The 19092-nt window shown below is 41.9% G+C and overlaps 1 protein-coding gene across 1 annotated transcript in view; it reads right to left on the reverse strand.

Moving 5' to 3' along the window:
* The window catches only part of Ttc21b (tetratricopeptide repeat domain 21B), a 74512-nt gene extending 66818 nt beyond the window's left edge, over window positions 1–7694 (reverse strand). The window contains exons 1-3 of the mRNA NM_001191737.2: window positions 7576–7694; window positions 2620–2749; window positions 2414–2524 (exon numbers count right to left, since the gene is read on the reverse strand). Of these exons, the coding sequence (NP_001178666.1) occupies window positions 2414–2524; window positions 2620–2749; window positions 7576–7596 (262 nt within the window). The 5' untranslated portion in view covers window positions 7597–7694. The remainder of the gene's footprint in view (window positions 1–2413; window positions 2525–2619; window positions 2750–7575) is intronic.
* Window positions 7695–19092: the final 11398 nt, after the last annotated feature.

The following is a 19092-nucleotide window of genomic DNA, read 5'->3' on the forward strand; positions in this document are numbered from 1 at the left end:
CCTTGAAGAGAGCCCTGGAAAGCTACTAGTGAAGGTATGGCTTAGTTTTACTGAAGATCCCAGCATTTTGGAGATGCTAATGGCATAGGATGACAATCAAGAACAGCAGCAGGGATGAATGAAACTGGGCTGAGCCTATGAGACAAGGTATATGTGCTGTGAAATAGCGGAGGCAGAGAAGCCCAGAAAAGCATGAGTCATGAGTGATCTCAGACACTGACACTCATCATATATACTGCTGAAGTTTGGTTGTTCCCTCTTGAAGTAAGAAAGTGATTAACTTGTTTTTTAAGCTTATAGGAACCCATAGTTATGAGACCTTGGATATTTAAAAGTAACTTTAGCATTCTAGAGAGACACTTGAATTTGATAGATTGTGGAATTTTTCAGACCTTTAATATTTTAAGTCCTTGAGTATTTTGAAGAGACTGAACTTTTAAACTGTTTACATGTTTAAAATCTAAGGAACTTTTAGAAGTTGGAATGTTTTTGCATTGTGATAACATTAGCAATATTAGCATATCATTTTTGGGACAAACAAGAAAAAAAGGTTCTAGTTCAAGAATGATGCTTTTAAGTGTCGGGTTGACAAGGGATCCTTGGCTAGTTTTTATGTCAACTTGACCCTAGCTAGAGTCATTTAGGAAGAAAACTTAATTGAGAAATTGCCCTCATCAGATTGCCTGAAGGAAAGTCTGAGGGATATTTTCTTGATCAACGATTGGTATGGGATTGGATGGGGTGCAGCCCATTGTGGGTGGTGGCACCCAAGGCCATGAAAAGAGCAGACCGAACAGTCCTCGAGGAGCAAGACAGTAAGCAGCACTCCATCATGGCGTCCGCATCAATTTCTCCCTGAGTTTGTGCCAGGACTTCTTTGGATGATGGACTACAATCTGTAAGATGAAACGAACCATTTTCTCTCCAGGTTGCTTTTGGTGACGGCGTTTTGTCACAGTAACAGAAAACCAAGACATGGACAAGCAAAATCATGTGGAAACTTGTGGATCAGATAACCTCGAATTCCTATTGTGGCAGAAACATAGGAAACTCTGCCTCAAACAGTGGAGGAGGCAAGAGTTGAACATGCCATGGTGTGTGTAAGCCCCTCACCTGACCCACAGACAGATAATTATGATCTTTTAAATTTAAGTTTAAGTTTAAAAAGTTATATTTAAGTAAATGAAAAAAGAAATAAAAGAGTCTGGTATACAATCAGAGTATCCACCTTTCAGATTCCAAAGGCACACTTAGTCATGTACTAGCTGGGCAGTTTATGTCATTCCTAAGAAAGGCAATTATTTTTGTTAATCAAATGTATATTTAAAAACCCAGTAATATTCTAAAATGATACAAATGCTAGGGTCAGTGTCAGGACTAGATCTCAGTCTACCCAATTCTACAATCCAATTCTGAAGCACGGATGTGTGGGTCACTCACTATAACTCTTTTGTATCCTGGAAATGTATTTAGCACAGTCCTAACAGAAGGTACATAACTGGTTACTTGTCAAACAGTGTTTTTTTATTTTTATTTTTATCTGTGTATGTGTGCTTGGCATGAAAGAGGCATGTGATAATTTTTTAAAGATAAAAGTGTTTCCAATATTTAAAAGCTCATTCTATGACATGCAGCTTATTTAATTATTTAAAATACTTACAGTGCTATTAATTGTTACTGGACATACACGTATAGTTTTAAGTTACTTATAGCTTGGATTCTCTTCTCTTCTCAGTCATACCTTATATTACTTGCTAACACAATGCAACTCAACTTTAAAGACCATTCCTTCCACAATATATCCACATGTCCCAACTACTACCTAAGTAACATTCCATCCCCATGATAGCCATGAATCCCAACTACTATAAAGAACAGAGTTCCTTCCATAATATAGTCTTACATCTCAAATACTACCAAGAATAATGTTCTCTCCATAATAAAGCCATACGTCCCAACTACTCTACAATGAAAATCATGTTACTTCCATAATATAGCCACATGTCTCAAGTACGACACAATGAAAATTTACTGAACATTTTTCAGGAGCTATGAACAATGGGAACTATCAAAGTCCTCATGAAGCTTACTACGTTGTCTAAGGAGAGAAACTGCACATTGCTACACATTTGCACAGTCTGTGTGTGTCACTCTTCTTTGGTTGTCCTTTCATTGCTTTGTGAAACAGTTGCTAACATTTACACAGTCAACTCTGTTAACTCAGACCATTGCTATGCACCATTGAAATAACTGTCATAGGATGCATAAAAGCAGCATGAAACGGATGAATTTATACTCTGGCCAGGAAGATAAAACATTACATATATAGCACCATGGATAGAAAACTAAAAATCATTAAGTCGCAGTAAGCAGAACATGGAATCTATCTCAATGCTACACTTAAATGCTGTACCTGGATTGGGGCTCATTTTATGGACATACATCAGCGCCATCAGGGAACACAGTGACACGTCTTGTTTATTTTTAATGGCCTCAAACTCCCGAAGGGCTTCTTGAGCTTTACCTGGAAATCAAGATTGGGGTTTGAAAAACAATTAGTATACTTAGTTCAAGCTAGGATTCAGAGCATAGGGAAGACATCTGATGATCAGCACGTACCCTCCATTAGTGTGCCGTAGGCATGGTAAAATCGGAAGACTGGGTCACTGCTATACTTCTTCATCCCTTCACTGGCCACAAGGAGCACATGGTGATAGTATCTCTCTTGACAATAGTAATTGATCAGTGTCTACAAGGAAATAATGACTAATGGTTAACAGGCAGGTTAATATTCAGAAGAAGACATCAATCTTGGATAATCCAGAACTTAATATAGTTTCTTCTCTGCTCTTTAAAATGTCTTTAACCCTGGGCACTCAATAGTAAGGATGAGACTGAGTGACCATGGAATTATTCAAAAGTCAGTGTTTCTCTTTTTCGGTGTAATTTTCTTTTGTTCCCTATAATTAGTTCTTTTCAACAATATTGGAGTCAGACTACGTTTACATTTTACCTTCTTTGGCTTTATCTTCTTTGAAGATTTTAGAAAAAAAGAAAAAGAAAACAAACAACAACAACAAAAAACAAACAAACAAACAAACAAAAAAACCAAAACAAAACTGTGGACCAAGAAAATGAAGAGACTAGAGCTGGTTAGTTTGCTACTTTTAAAAATTTGGTTTGGCTCTGTCAACTTGACGAAGACAAGAGTCACCTGGGAAGAAGGAACCTTGATTGATGAAATCCTTAGATTAGCCTAAAGGCAAGCCTCTGAGGCATTTTCTTGACTAATGATTGATGTGGGGGGCTCCAGCCCACTCTGGGCACCACTGAGCAGCAGGTAGTCATGAAAAATATTCACATATATGAATACATACACACATACATACACACATACATACAATCTGAGTTAGCCATGAAAAGCAAATCAGTAAGCAATAAGCAGTATTCCTCCACTGTGGTAGGTTGAATGAGAAAATCCTTAGGCTCGTATATTTGAATGCTTGATCTCTAGTCACTGAAACTGTTTTGGAAGGATTGAAAGGTTTGGTCTTGTTAGAGGAGGTGTGTCTGGAGGCTTTGATGGTTCAAACATCCAAAGTAGGCCTTATCTTTGTCTCTCTGCCAGTCTCTATCTTTCTCTTTCTCACTATCTCTGTCTCTCCGTCCCTCCCTCCTTCCCTACTGCTTGCGGCTTAGGATGTAACCTCTCAGCTACTGTCAGACCCATGGCCATGATGGTCTTGAACTCTAACCCTTGGACACTGTAAGCAAGTCTCCAATAAACACTTCTTTAAGTTGCTTTGGTCATGGTGTCTCTTCCCAGAATACACAAGTAACTAAGACTGCTTCAGTTCCTATTTCCAGAATGAGTCCTTGATGTCTTGCCCTAATAAAACACAATGATCAAAAGCAACTCAGGAAGGATAGGGTTCACTTCATCTTAGTTTGTGGTGCAGAGAAGTCAGAGGGACATAGAGGAGTGTGGTTTACTGGCTTGCTCAGACTGTTTTCTTATATCACAGAGAACCACCATCACCTACAATGAGAAGGGCCCTCCAGCATCAACCAGGAAAGTTCCTTGGATACTTGACTACAGGCAATCTAATGGTGGCATATTTTCAACTGAAGTATCTTATTCTCAAATGACCCTGGGTGTGTCAAGTTGTCATAGCCAGGACACAAGCTGTGACAAATTGGGTCTACTTTTCTTGAAAATGCATCTAAGATTCAGCTGCTGACCTACTCAAAGAGGGAAGCCACACTCTCACCATCACTGTAACTACGGGGCTTCCTTACTTCACAAACAAAGGTGAGGAATCCTGTGACACTGTCCGCCTGCATTAGGACCACATGAGTGAGAGACAGAAAGGACATAGGTGCACACAGACAGCTCTTTTACAGTCTGGATTCTGCAGGGCTACACCTTGCCTTTCCTAGAGCTCAGTCATGCAATATTCTCTAGAACCTCTGCTCTGCTCCCCTCTTGTGGGTTCTGTTTCACACTTGTTCTCCACCTCATTTCTGGAGACAGTGACCCATATTCCAAATGGCAGACAACCGCAACATAGCTCAGCAAAGTGCAGTTTGATTTTTTTTCCCAACTTCCTCATGCTCCAGGATCAAAACGAACTTACTTATTTATCCCACAATGCTATCCTCCTTGACTTCTGTGCTGCATGAAAAATGATTCACAGACCACAGCTCTGAAAGGCAGTGGTGGGTGTCACAGAGAGGACATGGATTTAAAGGTACAAAGACAAGACCTGAAGTCTTCATCTATGTGACACCTTTGCTCATGTAGAGGCTACAGTTAGGAGAGCAAACATAGAGGTGGTTGTGAGGTTCTTGATAAGGGTGTGAATGTCCTAGTCTCCTCAGCTCCGTGTTCCTACTTTGCCATCTCCTGCCTAAACCACCAAACCAACCATGACCCTCCCTTCTCATATACCCAGCCCTGCCAATCAAGGAAGTCTTTAAGTGCATCCATTTGTCTGGATTTCATAATACTCTCCATACCCACTGGTACTCTTGTGGTTCAAGTCAGATCATTTAGTCTAACAACCAACCTTCCTTCGATTTCTGAGGTAGGATCTCATAATATAGCTCAGGCTGGCTTAAACTTGCTCTCCTCCTACCCGTTTTTCCAGCATGCTGGGGGTAGTCTTGTATTCCCATGCTCAGCCGTCTAGCAAACGTTTTGGGACTGTCTGCTTTCTAGTACTAGGTACTGGGTAAGATACTGAGAGTCTCTGTACTGTACTGTATTATACTATGAATCTATAAATATGGTGCTTGGAAATGTTAGTAAGAGTGGTTACTGCCATGGGAAATTCTTGAACTTTCAGGTGAATTGTAATCTGAACACCAGCTGGGCCACAATGCTGTAATGAATGTGGGGTGGGGTAATATTTTGTTTTGGGGACTACAGAATACTATACACAGCTTGGTAATGGTGGGTGACCAGGGAACCCACTCCTCTAGAGGATGTTAGAGTTGATTCTTTCATTATAAACCCATTACTCTGTCTCCTCCACATAGAACACTGTGTTTCTCTTAGATTACTTTTGAGAAAGGCCTAGGAGAGTATAAGGCAGAAGAAGAGCAACATGGAGATAAGAGTGTGGTACCACATACATACAGCCACCAAAACTAGATAAGATTGTGAAACTAAGAAGTGCATGCTGACAGGAGCCAGATATAGCTGTCTTCTGAAAGGCACAGCCAGAGCATGACAAATACAGAGGTGAATGTTAGCAGCAAACCATTGAACTGAGAACAGGATCCCCATTGGAGGAATTAGAGAAAGGATTGAAAGAGCTGAAGGGGCTTGCAACCCCATAATAACAATAATGCCAACCAACCAGAGCTCCCAGGGACTAAACCGCTACCCAAAGACTAAACATGGACAGATCCATGGCTCCAGCTGCATATGTAGCAGAGGATGGCCTTGTTGGGCACCAATGGAAGGAGAAGCCCTTGGTCCTGTCAAGGCTGGACTCCCCAGTGTAGGGGAATGTCAGGGGTGAGAAGAGGGGTGGTTGGGGAGGGGAGTACCCTTATAGAAGAAGGGGGGGATGGGATAGGGGGCTTATGTCTGGGAAGCCAGGAAAGGGAATAACATTTAAAATGTAAATTTAAAAAAATCCAAAAAAAGAAAAACATTAAAAAAAAAGTGTGGTACCTGGGATGGGTGGGGCTAAAGCCCCGCCCTTATTCTACAATAGGGTAGGAAACCAGAGTGATAGGTCCAATGGTAGGGTAGGTCCAAAATATGTCGATCTTCCTTCCCACTTGGTTTTGTATGGGCAGTGAGTTAAAAATAGTTGGAGAAGGGGACCAGGGAAAAGCTTTCACAGATCAATCTTAGAGCTCATGAAGATTTATTGGTGTAAGAGGATGCGCTCTCATTTAAGTGCAGCCAGAGCTGCTTCCCAACTACACGGCTGATGGACAGAGATACTAAAATAGGCTCCATCCGGGACTTTGTAGAGGGCGTTTGCTACTCCTCGTTTGAGAACCTTGCTCTAGGTAGAATATTAGACCGTTCAATTCAGAAAGGGAAGAAGGCAGGGTCAACAGTGTCACTTTAAGGATGTGACTTGCTCCTGGGCAAAGGGATGAGAAGTTTAATAATAGTTTTGTCACTAAAGTGGTTTTATTGCAGAACTCATTTGGATAACCTGGGAATTAAAAAAATAATGTAAAAGAGTTGGAGGGAAAACTTGAAAAGGTAATGTAGAAATTCATTATGAAAAGGGGCGGGGGGGGGACCTTTCAGGCTTCCCTAACTGTCAGTGCCCATTTTCCTCTGTCTACAAGGAGCAGTTCATATGACATCCATGTATTTAAAAGTTGTCGGTTCTGCCCTCATAAGTCAAGTGAAAGTTGCAAGACCAGGCGCCTTTATTGCTGTATCATAAGTACTTAGAAAACGGGGCAAAACACACAGAAGGCACTCAACCAATGGTTGTCAAATGCACTAAGGGTTTTTCCAGTATTGGAATTTGAGTGAGGAAATCTCATGTTCAGGAGTCTGTTCAGCTAGCTCAAACTTCCGGGAGTCAGCCAGGAAAAAGCGCTCCATAAGCCCCAGAGTGGATGGGGGTATGGGGGTGGGGTGGGGGTGATCATCTGAAAAGGAAAGTTCTTGTACTTTCAAACCATGTCCTTGTTTTTCACAATTTTTGAAATATTCGCTGAGTGCATCAATCAGAAGACTATTTTCATAAACTAAATCCTTCTCTTTTTAAAAGCCTTTTGTTAACCGCTTGCCTATCTTTTCCTGCTCCTTTACAGGTGAGTGCAGGGTAGAGGACATTAGATGGCTAAGTCCTTAAAAGCCACACCTGGAGACTAAGCAGGCTTCCCCGGGAGAAGTCCTAAGCTAACACAAGCTGAGACTGGGGGCTGGCCGTTAACGGCAAGGAAGGAGTTGAGCCCCGGGCCTCGGGATCATCCTGGGGGGGCGCGGCATCTTGGCCAAGGCCGCAGGCCCTCACCGTAAGCTGCCCGTGCCACCCGGTACTTCGCAGTGTCCCCTCGCCCTGCCCGCGCCCTGCGCCGCCTGCTCACCTTCAGCCCCTGGGAGTCCATGGCCGCCAGCTGCCCGGAGGGTCCCCACCACTGCCCACTGTAGGGTTAGGGGTTCCGACCCACTTCCCGGGCCCTAAAACACTGGGGACAAGGCGGGCGGTGCGAGGGGAGCGGCCGGATCTCCATTGGCTGCCAGCGTGAGGGGCGGAGCCTAGTTGTAGGACTGGGAAGGAGGGGGCCCCCCCGAAGCAGGCAAGGAGGGAACCCCGAGGGAGAACCGCGAGGGCGACCGAGGCTGGAATCTGCTGGGCACTGAGTGCGGCTGAGTCGTGAGGCCACAAGGAGGGAGGGGTCAGCCTGGAAACGGCGCGAGGAGAAGGGGGTGGGTGGAGCAAGAGATGTGAGATTAAAGAATAAAGATGATGAAGCAGGGAATTGGAGGAAGAGCAATGCCGCTTTTCATCCCTGCAAACAAAGACAGACTCCATTTTCTCAGCATTTTTTTGTGGAAGCCGATTTGCGCAATGCGGCTTAGTGGCATGCTTGACCAGGGGAAATGATTTACCTGACACACATAGCAATCGAGTCCAGGCCACAAGGTGGCGCAGAAAAATCACAGTTTGGCAGAAACATGAAGCTTGGGGTTGGGCTTGTTTTAAATCTTTTCAGGCGCTGCTGTAGTTTTGCTATTGAGTGTTTATAAAACGGGTCTGCCAGTTTCCAACCCAAAGTCTTATTTAAAATATGTGGTCAGTTCTTTTTATTTTCATCTAACTGCTATAGTTTGGATTTAAACTGACCCTCAAAGACACATGTGCTGAATGCTTAATTCCCCAGCCTGTGGTGCTGTTGAAGTGGTAAATGAGGCCTAATGAAAGAAGTTTAGAAGATCCTCACGTGCCCTTGAAGAGGATATTGGGACCCTGGACTTCCTCCTCCCCTTTCTGTTTGCTTCCTGGCAACCTTCTCTAGAAGTTGTTCACCATTGTACGTGAGATTCAGCAAACTGACTGACCCGAGTCTAGACGCACTAACTTGTTTCTGCTTGCAATCTTTAAAGGACTGCAGCCTCTAAAATGAAACAAGGTTTTTCTTTGCTTTTCCTTTAAGGTACATTACATCCAGTGGGGCACATATTGTCATCCTGGAGATTGTTTCAGTAATCTAAATTCATAGTCCAGTTCATTGCTCTGGTGATGGGCAGTTGGGAAAAGTGCTCAATAAAGCGTGTCATCTTGAGACCGGAAACTTGAATCCAAGGGGGAGAATCCAGCTGAGGATCACAAGTTTCAAGGACAGATGATCGGCCTGAAACCTTGAAACCCCACATGAGCCAAGCCCAGTAGAACTCTACACATTGGAACATACTAATTTAGCTCCTTGTTCAGTTTCTGATGGTAAATCATTTAACAATAAACATTAGTTACTCATGGTGACTTGACAGTCCTGATGAGATCTTCTACAGGGAGTTCCTTAAGATTCTATCTGATACAAATCTTTCTTTTCTTTCCTTTCTTTCCTTTCCTCCCTCCCTCCCTCTCTCCCTTCCTTCCTTTCTTTCTTTCATTTTTTCCTTCCTCCGTCCCTCCCTCCCTTCCTTCCTTCCTTCCTTCCTTCCTTCCTTCCTTCCTTCTGGTTGCCTTTTTCTCCTATGCTTCAAGCTATTTTTACCTCTTATCAAAAGCCACTCCCTCTCTCTTTAGAGAGAGCTTTGACCCAGTCTCAGTGAAACCTTGTAAAGATCACCATAATTGCATGGGTCTGAGAAAAAACATGGGAGAAAAATTTCTGGTCTCCAGACCTGAGGTGGCGCTGATCTATGCTACTTAACTTCTGTGACTTGCAAAAACCTTTGGGAAGTTGTGAGCCTATGGATCCCATAAGCATTTAGCACATGGGATGGCATCAATGTGCCCAGTCCATCATGTCTGTTTGGCTTTCTGTGCTGCAGTTCTTATACTGTCCTATCTGTGTCTGAACCATGTCATCATGCATTAGATTTTAAAAAATAAATGGAGGAAGCATAAATTTTTCTCCTGAAGACAGAAGTAAAATAATTGCAAAAGATAAATTAAACTATGCAAAGAATATAAGCAAAGATTATGTATATGTGTATATATTTGTATATATGTGTATATATATTTGGCTTCACTCTTTTGGCTATTGCTTCTGTTGAGAAAGTAAGCATTTTCTGCCTCTACAAGGAGGACATCTTCCTGTTTTTCTGGAAGAAGTTCCAATGCCCAGTCATCAGCTGTCCTGATATCTTTAGTTCAAGATTATGCTTGTGCCCAAGTAGCATGCTGCGGAGTAGCTCTCTCTGCTGCCATCCATGTCTCTTTGTTACCTTATTGTTACAACTTGCTGGCCTGACACTTATTATTTTGAAAGGCTGAATGCTCTACTTAGTAACAGTTGGGCCAGGTGCCCATCAAAGTATCCCTGTATCCCCAGGTGTGCATTGTTCTCTACTGTGTCCCTCAGACTCCCTCAGGACAAGAACCTTTCCATCCACCTACAGCAGATACATCCCATTAACAGCTAGTACTCTTTCCCCACCCTTAAATGTGCACTTTTTACCTCCAAATTGAATTCCTAGTTCCTCAGTGCAAGGACCCCTTTAGCAGCCTTCTCACTGTCTAGGTGACTGAATGAAGACAGCTAAACATCCTTTTTCATGAGTCTATTTGCAACTGAGGTTATTTTTCGCAATTATTTTTTTTCAGATTTATTTATTTTATATATGTCAGAATACCTTTGCTGTCTTCAGACACACCAGAAGAGGGTATCAGATCCCAATACAGACCACCAGGTGATTGCTGGGAAGTGAACTCAGGACCTCTGGGATAGCAGTCGGTGCTCTTAACTGCTGAGTCATCTCTCCAGCCTGCACGGCTGTAATGTGCTGACAGTGAGGGTCTCTCCCTGTCGCCTTGAATGGTCGTCTCCAGAGCTTCTAATCACACTGAATATTTCTCTGCTATCTTGTATTCTTCCTCATTTTCACTGTTGCAAGTGTCCAAGTAGGCGATTTGCATGTTTCCCCTTCTTGCTTTGCTTTATTTTCACAGACTTAAGCTATAGACCAGACTGGCACGGAACTTGCTATTGGTCCTGACTGACTTTGAACTCTGAAGCCTCTTTCCTCTGTCTCCCAAGTGTTCAGTTTAGACCATTAATATTAATTTTAGAATGCTGTTGCATAATGATGAAGTCACAGGCAGCTTGGGACTATTTAATTTGTTTGAGTTTACATTCAACTTTTAAACAGTAACCAATTGCATTAATAGTCTTTCTGTTGTCTACCTGAGATTGGTAATATGTAAAGAAAAGAGATGTGTAGAGCTCACGGTTTGGGGACTAACAGTCTGAGAGTGAGAACCCAAAGATGAACAGTGCTAAGGTTGTTTGATGAGGTCTTACTGAAGACAACATGAAAGTTACTTGACTAGAGAATGCCTACTACCAGAGGCTAGGGAGGGGGACTAGGTGTATCTCAGACTCTCGCCTGCTCTTAGGTCTCTTCCTTCTATTGGGTTGCTTTCTCTATCCTCCATTTGAAATCCTTTACCTGGTCTTGTTGTATTTTGATTTGTCCTCTTTGGCTGTCATCTCTTGGAAACCTGCTCGTTTCTGAAAAAGAGAAGGAGGCAGAATGGATCGAGGGGAGAAGAGGGCGTGGTGAAAACTAGAAGAGCGGAGGGAGGAGAAACTGTGGTTGAGAAGAGAGAAGAATCCATTTCAGCTAAACAAAATAATTAAGGCAGAAAGGTATAAACACTTCTAGAGTTCTATCTTATCAAGAAGAGAGGAACCGAAGGTCATAATAAAGCAGGGGGAACAACGCTAATTACCCCAATATGACCACTGCACTTTGGATATATGCACTGAAATATCGCACTGTATCTCAATGATGGTTATCAATTTCCACATTTTTGAGTATCATATAAACCTTTTGAGTTTTAGTGGAGTCTTGGGACAGAAAGGATCTTATGATACTAAGAATTAGTATCCTGAGTCAGAAGTTATGGTACATATCTGTAGTTCCAATTACAGGGGAGACTGGAGTAGAACTTGAGCCCATGAGTTCAAGATACACAACTAGAAAGGCACGCCATCTTTAAAAGAAGAAAATATTCTTGTCGGATAAGTGGGACTGGTGATTGGTCATGAATTTAATTAAATTAAGAAGAAAAAGAAAATTTCTTCATATATACATTTCTTGTATATACATTTAAGACAGAAATTCATGCTCATTTACAAACATAATGATTATTGTCTATTGATTTGTCATTTAAATACAACATACAAATATATTTAGTTAAAATATGTACATGTTTTTGGCCCCAGGAGAACATTGTTGTCCCATGGGAAAGACCAAGAAGGCTTTATTCACAATGACAGTCAAGCTCATGTAACAATCATTTAGGGTGCAGTGTGGGGAGGGGCTTGGTGAGCTACTGATGGGAGTCTGAGTTAGTGGGCATAACCAGGTAGGCAAAGCATGCATTTATAAGACATTTCCAGGTACTACTGATGCTTCCTGTCTGAGGATCACATCTTGAGATCCTCAAGCATTTTTGTTTAAGTATAATATTAGTTCCGTATACTGACTAACATTTCTCCATCTTAAGCCTATTTTGCTGGGAACACACATCAGTATGGTTGTCCTTTGTCTTGCCTGAGGTGGTGTGTTTGTTCAAAGTTTTTGTATGTCAATAGCAAGGGAATGCATAAAGTGACAATTTCTATAGAGTGGAAGAGAATGCATACATACGGATGGGGAACAGCAATAGTCTATTATTGTGTCTGTGTGCATTTGCCTTGAAGCACATGAAGAGATCAGAGGACAACTATGCGGAGTACTCCAACTTTCTATCTTTAGTCAAGTAACAGGAATCACAGGCAAGCCACCATTTGCATGGGAAGCTTCTTATACACAGAATGATTTTATGGGCTCTCAGAACCTTTAATGACTTCTAAAACTAAATTAGCTTAATTTCACAGCCAGGTCCCCAGACTATACATACAGAAAAATTTAAAGACTTGTCCCTGAATATGGAAGATGCTAGAGAAGAAATCATTCATTCACAAATAAAAGTCTAGAAAATATCGAGAGACTGTGCCGGCCCGGGGAATCCAGAGTTTGGTGAATTTGAGGAATGGATTGAACATGGAGACATGAATGTTCTGGTAATGCACAGCCTCTCAGATAAGTGTCCAAAAATGCCATGCTATCTTTTATTGGTTTCTAAGACCTAGAAGACAGTTTACAATTTTGGTACTTCTCTCTGTCTCTGTCTCTGTCTCCTTTTCCATCTCCCTCTTCCTCTCTCTCCCTCTTCCTCTTCCTCTCTCTCTCTTCCTCTTCCTCTCTCTCTCTCTTCCTCTTCCTCTCTCTCCCTCTTCCTCTCTCTCTCCCTCTCCCTCTTCCTCTCCCTCTCTCTCTCCCTCTCCCCTCTCCCTCCCTCTCTGTCTTCCTCTTTTCTGTGTGTTTGCATGTGTTTGTACTATGTGTATGATTGTGATTGAGTGTGGATGACTGTAATTGTAGCATCAAGACATCAACATTAGGTGTCTTCCTCAGTCAGCTTCCAGAGATATTATTCTTTGAGACAGAGTCTCTTACTGAACTTGGAGATGTTACTGATTTGCTACCAAGCTCCATGGATATCCACACCATCTTAACACTGGGGTTTCAGATGTATGCCACTGCACCTGGCATTTTACTGTCCTCATACAGGACAGAAAACACTTTATGAACTGAGATGTTGCCTGAACCTGTGTATATTTTCTTAAAAGCATTACTGATACATATTAAGATTCTTACAGCTAACCATCGGACTCAGCACAGGGACCCCAATGGAGGAGTTAGAGAAAGAAACTGAAGGGGGTTTGCAATCTCATAGAAAGAACAACAATATCAACCAACCAGACACCCCAGAGCTCCCAGGGACTAAACCACCAACTGAAGAGTACCCATGCCTCCAGCTGCATATGTAGCAGAGGATGGCCTTGTCTGGCATCAATAGGAGAAGAAGCCCTTGGTCCTGTGAAAGCCCATTTCCCCAGTGTAGGGGAATGCCAGGGTGGTGAGGTGGGAATGGGTGGGTGAGAGGGGGAGCATCCTCATAGAAGAAGGGGGAAGGGATGGGAGAGGAACTGGGAAAGGGGATAACATTTGAAATGTAAATACATAAACTATCCAAAAAATGGGAAAAAGGGCTTTTTAAAATAAAAAAAAAGTGTGTGTGTGTGTGTGTGTGTGTGTGTGTGTGTGTGTGTGTGTGTGTGTGTGTAGGTCAGAGGACAATAATGGTGTTCCACTCTGTCACCCTCCACCTTATTCAGTTGTTTAGAGAGTGTGATGCAGGGTACATTCTGTACTATGCCAATAGATCTACTTTCAAAGATGTTGTACTTGCAGAACTCTTTGTCCTAAAAGAGTTATTTGGCAGCAAAAAAATTGTGATGTCTTTGCTTCCAGGAGACCTACCCAAACCTAAAATAAGAAGACAAATATGAATGCTCTTCAACTAGTAAATCCAATTTCGTGAGTTTATTCAATAGAAAGGCTTATGGATCTCTAAAAACAAGGAATAAAAGTATTTATTGCACTCTTTTTTCTTTTTTTGTTTTTTTTTACATCATTTTTAATTAGGTATATTTCTTTATTTACATTTCAAATGTTATTCCCTTTCCTGGTTTCCTGCCCATAAGCTCACTATCCCCTCCCCTCCCCCATACAGATGTTTCCCACCATCCACCCCCTTATCGCCCCCCCATTCCCCTGCACTGGGGGTCCAACCTTGGCAGGACCAAGGGCTTCCCCTTCCACTGCTGCCCCAACAAGGCTATTCTCTGCTACATATGCATTTGGAGCCCTGGGTCAGTCCATGTATAGTCTTTCGGTAGTGGTTTAGTCCCTGGAAGCTCTGGTTGGTCAGCATTTTTGTTCTTATGGGGTTGAAAGCCCCTTCAACTCTTTCAGTCCTTCCTCTAATTCCCCCCAATGGGGTCCCGTTCTCAGTTCAGTGGTTTGCAGCTAGCATTCGCTTCTGTATTTAACATGCTCTGGCTGTGTCTCTCAGGTTGTTGCACTCTTACTAGCTATAAAGAAAAAACTGAAAAACCCACCTTCAATGTGCATCAAGAAGGGATTGCTAAATTATGTAATGCCATGTTTTTCACCACTTAAGAAAAACGAACCTGATGTATGTGTCACGTGAAAAACCACCCAAGATATTCTCACTGAGATGCTAATGCAGCAAAGCAGAAAATGTTTATTATAACAGACTTTCATATGTGTGCACATACGGTGTCTTGTTTTCATAATCATGCAAGAACAGGATAGCAAAACTTTGTGTTCGTACTGTTTGTGGGTGATTTCCTTCCCCTGTAAATTATTTATGGGCATTATTTTTTGCAGCTTAATCAGGAAGATAATATAAAATTTTAATAAAGTTTACAGACCTGGCACAATGGCCTGTGAATGCTGGCCCCATTTCCAACTGGCGTTTAGTTTTTGTTTATCATAGAATACTTTTCTGAGAGAGAGAGAGAGAGAGAGAGAGAGAGAGAGAGAGAGAGAGAGAGAGGGAGAGAGAGAGAGAGCCCTGTGTCCGTAAAATATCGTAATAGTGACTGTCTGAGGTGGTGGCTGTTCCTACTCTCTCTTTGGTACTGGCAGTTTTTTACAGTTTTTTTTCCCCCGGAGCTGGGGACCGAGCCCAGGGCCTTGCGCTTCCTAGGCAAGCCCTCTACCACTGAGCTAAATCCCCAACCCCAGCTAAATCCCCAACCCCTACAGTTTTTATCTTCAGTGTTCACAAGCTCCACAGGACAATCCAGATGTCCTGCATCTGCTCCTGGTGTGCTTTCCTTTTCTTTCAGGGAAAAAGAGCTCCCCCTCCAGGTTTCCCAAAGCCCCGTTCCTCATGTCCCTGGTGTTACAGCATGCTTCCTTCGGTAAATTCAAGTTGTACTTACTAAAGAGAAAGCAAGGCAGTATTTACTCTGATCTTGCTGGAAAGTCTCAGAGCATCTATCAGTGTGTACCGAGTTACTCCGTGTACCGAGTTACTCCGTGGTTCCGAGGCTTAGTGGTGCTAGCGCCTTCTGGATTTTGTGGTGATTACACACTACAGTCAATGAAGATGAGCCCCAAGGCCTTGACGCTTCTGGGGCTACATACCCAAAAGCCAGAGTTTCTCTGACTTATCTATCATAGATTCCAAGAAGCTCTTGCTATAATGTTCTACTTCACTCTAACCGCTAGAAATGCTCAGTGTGCATGTGCAATACGGATACCTAACCTTTCCTTGGAGATTCTGATTTGAGATGGGGTTTGAGATTTTATTAATGCCCTGGTGTGTTTTATAAATGGGAGCACTAAAATATACTGGAAGATACTCTGTTATACAGAGACCCGGAGACTGGATAGCCTCCATACTCAGATATCAGATATTATCCTGATACTGTTGGGCATGTCTGAGGTAATAAGGCCATGGGAATATGTGGGTTCTGGTGTGGAGAAAGGGGCAGGGGCACAGTAATATAGGGCATCCCTGCCTACAGTCACACTAAATGTTATACAGTTAATGTGCAGTGATTGTATTGTTACTCATCATAGCATGTGACATAGAAGACAGTTCTCTGGTTATGTAAATTAAAGATGCCGTTCATGTTATTCTCTTTGGTGAAATATTTATATCTTGAGTACTTGAGTACCATTTCTCCAAAGCCCTGTTATCCATCCCTTGTATATTGACTACCCTTATCCTTACCATGTTATGTTCTAGCAATTCACCTGTTTAAGGCTGCTAGTCCATCTCTCCCAGTAGTCACTTTCCCTGAGGCATAGTAACTGAATACAGTTGTAACACAGAAGGACCAAAGAAACAATTTATTTGCGTTTATATATTTTTTACAACTTTCTGTGACTGCAAGGAATACTGATGAACAAGGTATTGCTTTGCCATCTGATGAAAGATGAACATTAATAATGAAGATTATAATGAAGCCAAGCAGTGCTGAAGCAAAGACAACTCAAGTAATTTTCTGTTTTTCTTTAACTTATTCTTTAATCCTTTTAACAGTCCAGACTTTATTCCCCTCTAGGTCCACCCTTTAACTGTTCCACATTTCATACCCCCCGCCCCACTTCTCCAAGAGGAAGCCCCTCCCCTCACCAGACTACCCCATTCCCTGGGGTCTCAAGTCTCTTGAGGGCTACATGCCTCTTCTCGGAGTCCAAAACCAGTAGTATTCTGCTGTACATCTTGGGGGCCTCCTATCAGCTGCTTGTTGGGCCTCTCAGAGGACAGTCATGATAGACTCCTGTCTGTAAGCACACCATAGCATCAGTAATAGTGTCAGGCTTTGGCCTCTCCACTTGAGCTGGGTTCTACTTTGGGCCTGTCACTGGACCTCCTTTCCCTCAGTCTCTTCTCCGTTTTTGTCCCTGCAGTTCTTTCAGACAGGAACAATTCTGGGTCAGAGTTTTTTGACTGGAGGATTCCAGCCCCATTCCTCCACTTGATACCCCGTCTCTCTACTGGAGGTGGACTCTTACAAGTTCCATCTCTCCACTGTAGGGCAATTCATCTAAGAGTGTTTTTCATAAGAATAAGTTTAATGTGGCAAACTTAATAGTTCCAAAGCAACAAAGAACAAAGTATTATATAATTGTTATGTCCTAAAGAATTAAAAATAATTTACAGACTAATATCCTAAAAGAAACATATATATGTATATATATGCATTTATTTTTAACTGTATTTGTTTCTTTATAAGTAATAGTAATATATGTTCTATTAAACATGTGTGTAACTCTCATATATATATATTTCCATTTGAAAATTTTTAATGTGTTGTTATTTCATATAATGGTTGCATACAATTATAGACTGCAGATACAGATTATAAATAAAGGAAAAGGTACCTTAGATGGATAGTGTGATGGTCTGTATATGCTTGGCCTAGGGAATGGCACTATTAGGAGGTGCAGCCTTGTTGGTGTAGATGTGGCCTTGTTGGCGGAAGTGTGTGACTATGAGGGTGGTCTTTGAGATGCTTGTCCTGGCCACATGGGAACCAGTTTTCTTCAGTTTGCCTTTGGAACAAGATGTAAGAACTCTCAGTTCCTCCAGCACCATGCCTGCCTGGATGCTACCCTGCTCCCACCTTGATGATAATGGACTGAACATCTGAACCTGTAAGCCAGCCCCAATTAAATATCCTGTATAAGAGTTGCCTTGGTGATGGTGTCTCTTCATAGCGATGGAAACCCTAAGGCAGATAAGTTTTCAATTGATCGTTTAAAATATATTTATTTACATGATATGTATATGTGAGAGCCTGCATATCTTTATGTACACTGCTTATATGCCAGGTGTCCATGGAAGCAAGAGGAATTTGTCAAATTCTCCTGGCTGTTCCCACTGTTTTGAGGAAAGTCTTACTCTATAGCGGAGGTTATAACTAACTATGTAGCCCAGGCTTTCCTTAGATTCTTCTCAACTTTCCTGCTACTGCCTCCTGGGTGCTGGATACTCCAAGATAAATACTTAAAAAAAACCCTATTTATAGCAATGCTAAAATAAATGTCTTTTTGCTCATTCACTAAATATTGGGTGATTATTAGGCGACAGGTGTGTGTTTTCCTGTGTCAGAGTAGAAGGTGGGGTTAGTGAAAGGACAGCTAAATTCCAAATCACACTCCCCGAAGCCTACCAAGAGCTGCAATGTGGAGAAGATGAAGAAAACTGCTCTGTCCAGGCTAGCCTCATCGGATCCCATGTTGGCACGGTCGTTAGCACTGTCTGCTTTCTCACAGGTGGTGGGTTTGACATGTTCATGAGCTCCCACAGAAATCCACTGAGTGCATCACTTCTTTTCCAAGTTTAAGTAATGTCACTTGTTCTTGACAAATAGACTTGGCTTCCTTTGTCACAAAGAGTGCTGAAGGTGGTATTTGAAAAAGAAGAACTTCCGTTTGTTTGAATAAATGACTCTGCCAACGTTTTTCTGTGTTATACATTGTATCTCTATAATATTTATTAAAACTTTAAAAATGGGTAAGTACTGGTGAAATATATTTATCTAGTTTTTGCTAATTTTTATAAGGTTTCTCACAACTCTTATTTGCCCTACTGCATTGTTTTGCTTAGAAACAGCAACACTTAATGCCATTTATTTTGAAATCATTGGTCCCACGAACTTGGCTTCTTTTGTTATAGTAGATGACTATGATACCTTAGAAACCACTTATCATTAAATCCGAGTGCCCATTTCTTAGTTAAAACCCAAACTTCTGCCACACAGACAAACAAACCACAGAATCCTAAAAGAGAAGGTTCTCAAACTTATGCCTTAGTACTCCCTGACTGTATTATATTCTCCAAGAAGCTTCTTAAGTATGTTTCTGTTTCTCTCTCTTTTTATCTTAAAGTTAAAACCTGCTTGCTCCTGACCTGTCATCACATTCACAGATCTTATCACAAGTCTTTATTACTAGCACTTCTACATGCAGTTAAGTTCTTTTATCTTGTGGCC

The sequence above is a fragment of the Rattus norvegicus genome, chromosome 3, assembly GCF_036323735.1.
Source record: "Rattus norvegicus strain BN/NHsdMcwi chromosome 3, GRCr8, whole genome shotgun sequence".
In the NCBI taxonomy this organism is placed as follows: domain Eukaryota; kingdom Metazoa; phylum Chordata; class Mammalia; order Rodentia; family Muridae; genus Rattus; species Rattus norvegicus.